The sequence below is a fragment of the Phascolarctos cinereus genome, unplaced genomic scaffold (genome assembly GCF_003287225.1).
Source record: "Phascolarctos cinereus isolate Bilbo 61053 unplaced genomic scaffold, phaCin_HiC Scaffold_3;HRSCAF=262, whole genome shotgun sequence".
NCBI lineage: Eukaryota > Metazoa > Chordata > Mammalia > Diprotodontia > Phascolarctidae > Phascolarctos > Phascolarctos cinereus.
The window spans coordinates 204,024,490-204,037,045 of NW_027555736.1; the positions used below are offsets into that span (position 1 = coordinate 204,024,490).

General features: G+C 39.8%; 1 protein-coding gene across 2 annotated transcripts in view; it reads left to right on the forward strand.

Annotated features, from left to right (window-relative positions):
* Positions 1-12,556, forward strand: part of SLC24A4 (solute carrier family 24 member 4) — a 286,363-nt gene that overhangs the window by 264,035 nt on the left and 9,772 nt on the right. For both annotated transcript variants that reach the window (XM_021000345.2, XM_021000344.2), the window contains exons 15-16: positions 6,155-6,267; positions 8,838-8,903. In XM_021000345.2, coding sequence (XP_020856004.1) covers positions 6,155-6,267; positions 8,838-8,903 — 179 coding nt within the window. The remainder of the gene's footprint in view (positions 1-6,154; positions 6,268-8,837; positions 8,904-12,556) is intronic.

Below are 12,556 nucleotides of genomic sequence, written 5' to 3' on the forward strand. Positions count from 1 at the left end.
GATTTGGCAATTGATGGAATGTGGTGGGTGAGGTAGAGGAAAAAGTCGATGCTGTCTCCAAGGTTCTGAACTAGTGTTGCTAGAAAGAGAGTGTTACCCTCAGTGGGAAAAGGGAAATTTGTTGGAGGGGAGAATTAGTAGGGGAAAGATAATTAATTCCATTTTAGACAAGTTGAATGTACGATGCCTACAAGATATCCAAGAAGAAAGATTCCTGAAGTCTGGAGGACCTATGTTCAAATGCAGCCTCAGACGCTTGCTAGCTGTGTGACCCTAGGCAACTTACTTAACCCTGTTTGTCTCATTTTTCTCATCTGTAAAATGAGCAGGAGAAGGAAATGGCAAACCACTCCAGTATCTCTGCCAAGAAAACCTCAAATGGGGTCACAGAGAGTCCTACACAATTGAAAACAATTGAATACCACAAAGAGGACTTTGGGATGGGAGATGAAGATCCAGCAAAGGTGACTGAGAAGAATCATCTAAGCAGTTAGGAGGAGAACCAGGAGAGCATAATGTCATGAGATAGGATCAGGGAGGAGGAGGTGGTCAGGAGAGTCAGAAGGTGTCAAGGACTATGAAGATGAGAAAAGACCTTTGGAATTAACTGAGTGGAGATCAGTTTAACAATTGGACATCTTAAGTTCTAGGGTCCCATCCAGCTCTGACATCCTGTGCTCCTGACAATAGTGCTTGGCTTGGTTCCTTTAAATGACAAGCTGCCTGCTGTGCATCTGAGTTTCTATTCAGTGCTTTATACCCAGAAGACACCTGTGGGTGGCTATTCCAGCATTCCTTTGTTTAAACTAAATTAAAGGAGAAAATGTATTCATACATCTCACACTTGGGAGAAGAAAAGTGATTTAATAATAGTGCTTCAAGGGATTTCAGCTTCTATCTGTTCAGAGATGGAAACTTTTGCACTAGGTGACAGCTTTTGCATACTGAGCCCATTCTTAAGAATTAAATCCCCAGAAGGAAACCTATAATCATTCCCCATAGAAAATAAAATCCTTTTGTGTTGGCCAGGGTACATGAAAGTTATAGAGAAGAATTCAAAGTACTGTCTATCTTAATATAGAAAGCTTTCTTTTTGTTAAGAGAATTTCCATTATCCAACTTTAAGGCAGTGGGTTAATTTTGTCTTCCTTAAGATCATGGCATGGAGGAGACAGTGGTTTCTTTTAGGTAGAAGTGCTAGCAGGTTTCAGCCTGGAAACAGATTGTGTGTCTGTCCTCCAAGAATACTTATCACTGGAAGACTGATTCCTCCCCACCCAGGATGAATTTTTTGCCTCCCCCACTCCCAACTCATTAAATTATCTACTAAAGTGCAGAAAAGTCAAAACTAGCATTCATGAAGGGAGTACTTAGAAGGCTGACGTCATATATCTAAGGTGCTTAATAAATGTTCAATTGAAGATCCAACACATCAATTACATTATAAAGACAATATGGTACTTCTGACAAACTCCTCTTTTGGGCCTACTTTGTACGAGACCATATGTCAGGAACTACGGGAAATTAAAAAGATGCCTGACACACACTATCTGCCCTCATGAAACTCACAGCCTAAGATGGAAGATGGGATACACAGGCAACTATCACACTTTAAGCAGGTTATGGTCCTCCTGCCTCAGACTCTTCCTAACTGTGTGACCCTGGCCAGGTCACTTAATTAACCTGTTTTACTCTCAATTTCTTCAGCTGTAAATTGGGAATTATAAAAGCATCTACCATATAAGATTGTCATGAAGATTAAATGAGATAACATATAGAAAAAGACTTTTCAAACCTTCTAAGTGCTATAGAAATCTTAGAGATGATTATTATCCTTGTTGTTATTATTATTCCTGGAAAAATTGCTGTGAATAGAAATGACATAGGTGAAACAGGATTTTTTCATAAAACCAATGTAAGAAGATTTTATATTTGTGACTCATGCACAAATTTTTAAACATGTTTAACTATAAATGATATGTCTGTATAGTATAAAATATTCAAAAATGTATAAAATCAATTAGATAGCTGAATCACCTAAAATATCATTAATACTATATGTCATTAATTACATATTAATAATATATCATAATATATAATGTCATTAATATTATATATAATAGTATGTAATACAAAGTTCTCTTCTTCTTCATATTTCCAATCTTATTCCTACTATATAAAGTCAGATGTTTAAGGAACACCCTTATCAAGCTTACAAAATTCAGAAAGGTGTTTGGGGTTTTTTTTGGGGGGGGATTTTGAGAAATAACTTCAAAAGAGACTAGAACCACTAGAAGCCTTATTAATGAACACATCCAGGGATTACTGTTTTTCTGTACTCTTTTTCTCATTGTAAATTGCCCTCTAACAAATATAATCATTGGAAATCAAGTTACTGGTCTTTGTTTTTAAAAGCAGAAAGCATTTCTGTTTTCTTGATCTCCTGCCTACCTCATTTATGCTAGCTGCTTCACATTTCCTCTTAATGGCATTCACTGTACAGTGAAACAGCAAAAAGCGCTGAAATTGGAGTTACAGGGCCTGAGTTCAAGTGATAGCTCAATGAAAAACCCCAAGAAAGAGTTTCTGGGTAATTAATAATCAGTTTATTAATTAGGCTAGCTGGCAATCAATAAATTGATGGTTAGTGATTTCTCTTGACAACCAAAGATGACCCATGGAGAGCCTGAAAGCCCTAAATATTTTTTTGAAAGGGAGTGCCCCAACAAGTGAGAATCAAGCCTGATTAGTGGACATTTAATGAGGAGGTGAGCTAGAAGTCTTCAGCTCCTCCTGCTCAGAATGTGGCTTAATCATGAGACTGTCAAAAATCCTCAATACTTTGGCTTGAATGGTGAGCAAACTCAAAGACCCAGGGCCCAGATTTGATTCCGAATCCACAAAAGACTTTCCATGTGAACTACAAGTTCTGCATGTTTATAGTGAATTAAAACTGTCATTAGAGCAGTTTTCCCCTTTTATTGGCCATTTTTTAAGAATTAGGTATGTAGGGGCAGCTAGGTGGTGCAGTGGATAGAGCACCTGCCCTGGAGTCAGGAGGACCTGAGTTCAATCCTGTCTCAGACCAAACACTTGACACTTACTAGCTGTGTGACCCTAGGCAAGTCACTTAACCCCAATTGCCTCACCAAAAAAGAAAAAAAAATAATTAGGTATGTGATGTGAATGATTTTGCCTCCAGCAGACTGGACAGAGGAATCCATCTTCATCTAGAACACTGGTTAATTTTCTCCTTCATGAGCTGGGTCACCCTAAACTCTAACCAAGGGGTACAAGATCAGGGGCTCTTTTTCCTAGGGGTAAGAATCCCCCCAGACTGGATTCTGTTTACACTCTAAACAAAAGTTGGGTCTCCTAGTTTGGTGGGGTCCTGCCCAAGTTAAAGAGCATGTTCCTTGAGGGTTAAGACAACCTCGTTAATCAGTCATGTCCTTTAAAAATCGATTTTTTTTTTACAGGATCTGGGCCTCAAATGAGGAAATAAAGGAGAAAAGTCTGGATTCCAATTTAATAATTGGTTATTAATATAATAATAAAATAATTTCCCTCATTTTCCTTCTCTGTAAAATGGTGGGGGTCAGAGTAGGGAAATGTTCTAATTGACCCAAGGACCCCTCCAATTCAAAACACATTAAATATTTGAAGCAAACTTTATTTGCCACTTATTGCTTCAAAAATGCCAAAAATCCTCAACATTCTGGCTTGAATGGTGACCAAACTCAAAGACCCCCAGGGACTAGATTTTATTCTGAATCCACAAAAGTTTTTCCACCTAACTACAAGTTCTGCAGGTTTTAGTGGACACTAATTGTAAGGACAGCATAGTTTTCTCCTTTTATTGACCATTTTTAGAATTAGATCTGTGATGTGACTGATTTTCCCCTCATAACCATACAAGCATTGAAATATCAACTTGAGCATCATTCTTCCAAATGGTTACCTCACTTGATACACATTTGGAATGCTTTACTTAGAAATAACTTTAGAGCAAGATTACCAGTCATATAATAAAAGCAGAGTCAGGAAACCCAAGTGCTAGTCCCAGCCATGCTATTAACTGCATGAACTAGGGCAGATCAGGCCTCTTTGGACCTTAGTTTGCACCTCGATAAAATGAAACAGTTGAAGTAGATAATTTCTAATTACCATGAACTGAAATCCATTAATATTTATTGGGGGTTTGTGACAAGCACCATGCTAGGTGATGGTATGCAAAGATCCAATTGAAACTGTCCCTGTCTTCAGGGGAATTATATTCTGTCAGGGGAGATTACATAAACACAAAGAAGTATAGGCAAAAGCATACAGAGTAATTTTGGAAGAGTGGCATTAACAGCTAGGGGGGAAATCAATAAAACATTTATTAAGCACCTACTGTGTGTCACACAATATGCCAAGTTCTGGAGATACAAAAAGAAGCAAAAGGCAGTCCCTGCCCTCAAGCTCATAATCTAATGGGGGGAAACAACCTGCAGACATATATACAAAGCAAGCTATATACAAGATATTTAAGAAATAATTAAGAAGGAAAGTACTAGAATTAAGAAGGGTTGGGGAAGGCTTCCTGTAGAAGGAGGAATTTTAATTGGGACTTAAAGGAAGCCAGGGAGGTCAGTAGTCAGAGTGGAGGAGGGAATGTTTCAGTCATGGGGGACAGCCAAAGACTATCTGGAGCCAAAAGATGGAGTATAGCGTTCGTGAAACCTCCAGGAGACCAGCGTCCCTGGAAGGAAGGGTAATAAAGTGTAAGAAGAATGGAAAGGTTGGAGAAGGCTGTGTTATAAAGGGTTTTAAATGCTAAACATTATCTTATATTTGCTCCTGGAGATACTAGGAAGCCACTAGAATTTATTGAATGGGGGTGTGGGGTGTTGCACATGGCAGAGCTCACGGAGCAGGGGTTGATGTGATCAAATCAATAAAGACTTCCTATAGGAGGTAGTATTTGAATTAAGCTTTAAAGGAAACTAGGAGTGCTAAAAAGCAAAGGTGAGGATTGAGTGCATTTCAGGCGTGAGAGATATAGCCTATGCAAAGGCAGATAGAATGGAAAAGAAAGAAAAAAGATTGATGTCATGTGTGAGGATAATGAGACAAAGCTTCACAGAGGAGAGACGTGAGCGGGGCTTTGAGGGATAGGTGGTACTTAGTACTCCTGGGAGGGGAGGACCAGCCTCAGTGAAATATAAATGTGCAAGAGGGCCCAATAATTGGTTTTCAACCTTCCTGAAATCATAGCAATAATGACCCTCCTCTGACATCAAAACACTATTGTGGTTACTAACATTTTTAGTGCCACTGTTATGCAAACTGAAAGTTTAGCAAGTTGCCACTCAAGAAATAGATAGACTACGCAGCCCAAGGTTTAGATTTTAAATTTGGTTCCAGGCTTCAAAGTTCCCTGAGATGTTTAGCTATCTGTTGTGTGCTTAGCATGGAGTTAACAAAGAAGCAGAAGATGCAATTCCTTACCTTCAAGGTGCCTATAATTTAGTTGGGGAAAGGACACTCATTCTCAGGAAACAAACTGGGAATAGATACAAGGGTGGGGAACCTGCAGTCTCCAGGCCACATGTGGCCTTCTAGGTCCTTGGGTGCGGCCTTTTGACTGAGTTCAAGTTTTATAGAACAAATCCTTTTATTAAGGGGATTTGTTCTGTGAAGTTTGGATTCAATCAAAGGACCGCACTTTAGAATCTAGAGGGCCACATGTGGCCTTGAAGCCAAAGGTTCCCCATCCCTGAACATCATTGTGGGCTTGGGTAACTAAGGATAGATTCATGGAGGAGACAGGCCTTATGTTGGTCTTATAAGAAACAGTGAATTTGTGTTCCCAGCAAAGATAGTGAGCGTTTCAGAGTGAAGCAGCTAAATGAACCTCTTAAATATAGATATTAAAATGTATTTGCTATTTTTTCCTTTTCTCTGTTAACAAAAAAAAGGAAAGCTTCCTTGATTTGATTAAACATTCTATATGGAATTTATTGAAGGGCATGACCAAGAATTGCTTGGGATATAAAGGAACAAGAAGTTTAAGAGCTGTACCAGTGAAGGAAATACCTAAGCTGTTGAGATCACAAAATCCATTAAAGCTGTGCTTTTGATTAATGAAATCCGGGGATTTTTTTTCTAGGCCTTGGAGATATGGCAGTATCTAATACCATAGGGAGCAATGTGTTCGACATCCTTGTAGGACTGGGAGTACCATGGGGACTGCAAACCATAGTCATTAATTATGGATCAACTGTATGTATACTTTTCTTACCTTTCAAACAAATTGAATTGTTTCTTTGCAATGCAAAACCAACTAGAAATAAGAAATGACCGGTCAGTTCTCTCTTGGGTATGAAGAAAACACTTTCTCCTTCTTCCCACATACCACATGCCTGCCCCTAACCCTCTATCTCTTTTTTCAATAGCATAATTAGTGAAAAAGCACAGAATTTGAGGTCAGGGGCCATCGGCTTGAATCCCAGCTCTCATGTCTAGTAGCTGTCTGACCTAGAACATTTCAGTAAGCCTCTCTGAGACTTAGTTTTCTCATCTATAAATTGTTTCTAAGAATCCACACATTACCTACCTAATAGCATTGTTATGAAGAAAGTGCCTTGTAAATCTTAAAGCACTATATGAATGATTGGATGGATGGGTGGGTGGATGAATGGATGGGTGGGTGGATAGGTGAAAAAGCATTTATTAAGTGCTTAAAGTATGCCAAGCACTGTGCTATATAAGTGTAAAGAGTTACCATTAGTAGTATAGTTCCCCAGAAACTGGTGACACAGCTTTCTCAGGCGAATATAAGGAGGACTTTTTGTGACCTCTGGTTCTTCTTTCCCCCTCCTCTCCACCAGGATAACTGGTTAGATGTCCCTCTGAAATCTAAACACTGAGGCAGGATATAAATTCAATAGATGAGGCTCAGAGAAATTCCACCTCTTGGGACATGGTTGGTGAAAAGACCCTACCCCAACCCAATCTTGGACTCTCTCCTCTTTCCTTTCCCTCTCTTTCTCCTTTGCCCACCCTCTTGCTTCCATTTCTAGCCAATGGCTGTTCAGGGACATCAGTAACCAAAGTCCATAAAACAGAGCTGGATCGTTACTTTTAAGAGGATAACTGACACTGTAAATCACCAGGGCAAAGGAGTAGCAAGAAAATACAAAATCAGAGTCAGCAAACAAAAGTGAAGTCCAGTACATGAAAGGCTTTCTCAGGAATAGACCAAGAAATGGTTCTATTGATCTTGCACTGAATCCATAAGCTAACAAGAGCCATGCTGACTTTTAACTATCCCTGCCCACGCCATCAGGGCCAGGCTTTTTAATAAGCTCTTCTCCTGGCCCAGTGTGGAGCAAGGTCTCCCTCTGCCATCTACAATGACAACTGGTTCTTACCTCTATTCCCAGCCCTCACAGCAGCCATTACTAAGGATTCACTAAGATCCTTCTTCAATCAATCAGCCAATCAATAAACACATATTAAGTACCTACTAGCCCAGGCATTGTGCTAAGGTCTGGGGATACAAAAAGAAGCAATAGAATTCCTCAAGGAGCTTACAATTCAATGTAATGTATTCCAAAGGCAGCTAGATAATGAAATGGACAGCGTGCCAGGCCAGGAGTCAGGAAGACTTATCTTCTTGAATTAAAATCTGGCTTCCAACACTTACTAGTTGTGTGACCCTAGGCAAGTCACTTAATCTTGTCGTCCTCAGTTTCCTCATCTGTAAAAGGAGCTGGAAAAGGGAATCGCAAACCATCCCAGTATCTTTGCCAAGAAAACCTCAAATGAGGTCATGAAGAGTCAGACGCAGCTGAAACAACTCAACGATAACAAATTTCAAAGAACACCAATTCAACAAACATTCATGAGAAATAATAACTCGTATTGCTAGAGTGCTTTCAAGTATACAAATCCCTTTCCTCAAAATAGCCCTGCAAAGTAGGTAGGGCAGATATCAGTATCCCCATTTTACAGATGAGAAAACTGATGTTCAGAGAGGTGGAATGATTGAACTATTTATTAAGCATTTCCTATTGTGAGGACCTTTAGAGGTCAGGAAGAGGTACAAAGATAAAATATGTTCCTGTCTATGCCTTCAGGGAACTTAGAATTGCTTTCCCATCAATCATTACTTGCAACCCTTCAAGGCAGACAAGGACAAGTATTAATCTCCCCAGAATTACAGCAGTACCTCAACAAATTCGTTTTCTCCAGTCCAAATCAGTCTGACTAACCTTATCGCTGGGTGCATGTTGGTTAAAGAGAATGAAATTTAAAGCTCCCCTGTTTCTATTAGAACCAGTTGTTTGTTTGTTTGTTTGTTTGTTTTTTTAAATGGAATAGTACTATCACTGAAGAGTTAAATGTCTAGGTTAATAAAATGTATATCACTCTGTTCTGCATATATGGTAGACAATATACTTACCTTCTTTGTATCAGTTTCCTCATCTATAACATGAGGAAGTAAATGATTTCTGCGGTCCTTCCTCAGTGTAAAAATCTGTGAGTTGGACCAAGGAGCCAGTTCAGTACAGAGCAGTGGAAAGAGTATTGGATTTGGAGTGAAAGAGTCAGGATTCAAATCCTGGACATCACCTCCTTTCTCTGGCCCCAGAGTCCTTATCAGTGAAATGAGAAGCCTGGACAAGGAGACTCCTAATTGTGCTCCTTTCTAGCTTTAAAATCCTCGGATCGTATGAAAGCTAAAATGTTTATATTATAGAATGATTCAGGTGCAGCATTCGGTTGTATTTTCTTCTGTAGTACTGAACAGTCAAGATTAAAGCTGTTCTTCCTTTTGTTTTTTCTAGATAAAGATAAACAGCAAGGGGCTGGTCTATTCAGTTGTGCTATTGCTCGGATCTGTTTCTCTTACTGTAAGTTTTTAGTAATTTAAAATAGACTCTTTATGCACCCTTACATTCATTTCTGGTCTCCAACGAATATGTATATTTGCATGCTGCCACAATAATGGTGAACCAGTTATCCTCTTCCCACTAATCCTCAATAATCCATGGTAATGAGGATAAAGTTAACTTTTTTTTTAACCATATGTATGATTTCAATGATATTTTGTTGGTGTTCATTCTTTTCAGTCGTGTCCAATTCTCCATGACCTCATTTGGAGTTTTCTTGGCAGAGATACTGGAGTGGTTTGCCATTTCATTCTCCATCTCATTCTACAGATGAGAAAACTGAAACAAATATCATTAAGTGACTTGCCCAGGGTCACACAGCTAGTAAGCATCTGAGGCTGGATTTGAACTCAGGTCTCCCCAACTCCAAGCCCAGCGTTCTATCCACTGTGTCACCTAGCTGCCCTTCAGTGATATAGGGTGCTCTTTATGATAAACTTCATCTATGGGTGGCACCTTTTCAGCAGTTTACAATCTGAAATTGTTATCTTGGTCATAGGCATTAAGTGATCTGTCCAGGATCATAAATCTAGTATGTGTCAGAGTCAAGACATGAACTCATTTCTGTCTAACTCAGAGGCCAACTCTCTGTTTGCTACCATTGCTGCCCTTGGAAGGTAACATGTAGCCAGCCATGGTGGTGCTCACCTGTCATCCTTGCTACTGGAAAGGCTGAATCTGGAGTTTCTCTGAGATCTGAGCCACAGTAGTCTGAAACAGAATAAATCAAATCTCCTGTGCTGATCATTAGTGGGATTGGGCCCATGAGTCTTTAATGAGATGGGGGGGGGGGAAGAGACAAGAGGAAAGGAAGGAAGGAAGGGGAGAGAGAGGGAGAGAGAAACAGCAATCCTAAAGAAAGTGGCTAGTGAGAAAAAAAAGGTCCTTGGTGTCAAATTGAGAGTCAAGTTGCCTGCAGGGAGGTGAATCTGGCCCCCTGTGGAGAGGATAAAATAAAATTAAGAATAGTTCAAAGACTAGAATTAAGATTATATAATTGTAAAGAGGCTTGCCGAATATAATACAATGAAACACACTTTATTAGGTACCTGCTGTGTTTTTAAGAGCATTGTGAGCAGCACTGAGATAGATACAAAAAATGGATAAGCTGCAGTCTTTCCTTGCCAGGGAACTTCCAATAGAAGGCAAGCTCCTTGAGGGCAGGCACAGTTGTGCTTTTTATCTTTCAATCCCCAGCCCATAGCACAGTGCCTTGCACAAAGTAGGTGCTTTAGAAATTATTATTGAATTGAAGAAGCTTAGGGTTGTACAGCTATGTGGAAAAATAAGACACTAACCCAGATAATTATAATGCTCCACTAATGCATGATTGGTGTATTAGAGAGTTACAATACAAAGTACCATATGAGTACTAAGAGGCAAAGTCATTACATACTAGGTAGCTTGAGGAAGGCTTCCTAGAGGAAGTGGCATTTGAGTTGGACTTTAAAGACTTGCTAGGAGGCAGCTAGGTGGCTTAGTGGAGAGAGCCCTAGGCCTGGAGTCAGGAAGACTTGAGTTCAAATCCTGCCTCAGATACTTACTACCTGTGTCACCTTGGATAAGTCATTTAACTTCTGTTTGCCTTAATCCACTGAAGAAGGAAATGGCAAACCACTCCAGTATCTTTAGGGCAACTAGGTGGTATAGCAGATAAAGTACCTGAAATGTGGAAGATCTGGGTTCAAATCCTGCCTGAGACTCTTACTAGCTGTGTGACCCTGGGCAAGTCACTTAACCCTATTTGCCTCAGTTTTTTCATCTGTAAAATGAGTTGGAAAAGGAAATGGTAAACCACTCCAGTATCTTTGCCAAGAACCCCCCCCATGTGACCCAGATAGGGTCACAAAGAATCAGATTTAACTGAACAACAACAGGAATTCAATAAGCAAAGAAAGGAAGCAAAGATATTAGTTGTATTTATTGAGCACTGACTATGTGGTGGATACTGAGCTAAGTGCTGAGGATACAGAGAAAGGCAAACGACAGTCCTTGCTGTCAAGAAGCTCACAGTCTAATCATTGGAGACAACTTGCAAACAAGATATAATCGGGAAAAACTAGAAATAATCAACAGAAGGTAGGCGCTAGCATTAAGGAGGATTAGGAACAGCTTCCCATAGAAGATTATATTTTACCTGGAACTAGAGGGAAGCCAGGAGGCAAGAATGAAGAGGGGGAGCATTCTAAGTATTGAGGACAGCCAGCAAAAAGGCCTTGAGTCAGGAGGCAAAGCATCTTGTATAAGGAACAGCAAGGAAGCCAATGTTCCTGGATTTTAGAGCATATCTTATGGTATCAAGTGTAAGGTGTCAACTGTAAAGAGATTGGAAAGATTGGGTGGGGGGAGTGGAGAAGGCAAGGGGAGGCTGGTTATGAAGGGCTTTGAACACCAAAGAGAAGATTTTATATTTGTTCCTGGAGGCAATAAGGAGCCCCTGGAGCTTTTTGAATAGGGGAGTGGTGACATGGTCAGAGCTACACTTTAAGAAGATCATTTTATCATCTGAGTGGAGGATGTACTTAGGAGTTTAGAGAGATGAAGGCGTAGGAGTGTGGTGCATATTGACAAAAGGCTGGAAAGGTAGGATGGTACCGATTGCAGAGGGTCTTAAGTATCCATCGTTAGAGAAGAATTAACTTTGCTCAGGAGGTAATAGGGAGTCACTGATAGTTTCTAAGAATGACTCTAAAAATCTAAGATCTAAGCTTCAAAAATACCATTCTGCTAAAGGTATGGAGGATGGTTTGGAGGAAGAGCAGGCAATGGAAAAAGAAGACCTTGTGGGAAGCTAATGCAATAATCTGGGTAATTAGTAGTACTGAGACCTGGGGTTGGTGGAGTGGAATTAGAGAAGAAATAATTGATTCAAAAGATGAGAAGGAGACAACATTGAAAGGATCCAGAAACCAACTGGTTATGGAAGGTGAGAAAGAGAGAAATAACCCCAGTATCATAAATATGGGAGATCAGGTAAATAGTGATGCCACAAATGTACTAAAGTCAGAAGGAAAAGCATTTTAAGAGGAAAGATAATGATCTTGGCACTGGTCCCACTGATACAGTCCAAATAAAATTATCCTGTAAAAGGCTGGAAATCATAGGATCATATAGCTAAAGTTGGAAAGGACCCCAGAGGTCATCTAGTCCAACTGTGAACTGGACTTCAGAAGGGAAGTCAAGGCTGAAGTTAGAAATTAAGTTTTTGATCTACATACAGGTAGTTGAAGGCATGATAGCGAATGAGAATTCCAAGGGAGTGAGTATAGAGAAAGAAAAGAAGACTATAATGGCCTGACCCTTGAGGGTCACTCACTTTATGAGAGAAAATGAAAAACCAGCAAAAGAGATAGAGAAGAAGGGGTTAAGGAAACAGGAAAAGTAACAGAGAGGTATGGTTCTGCGGAGCGAAAGAAGAGCATCTATTACATTAGAACATGGTGTCAAAAGCTGTCAAGAAGACCAAGCACTGAAAAGGTCCATTGGATTTGGGTATTTGAAAGTCCTTGGTAAATTTTGAACTACTCTTCTAAATCATCCAGTAGCCTGGTTTGTTGAAGGAAATGTGCACATGTAAAAATGTGCCTTTTTACATTCACCATTGGAACGTGGTT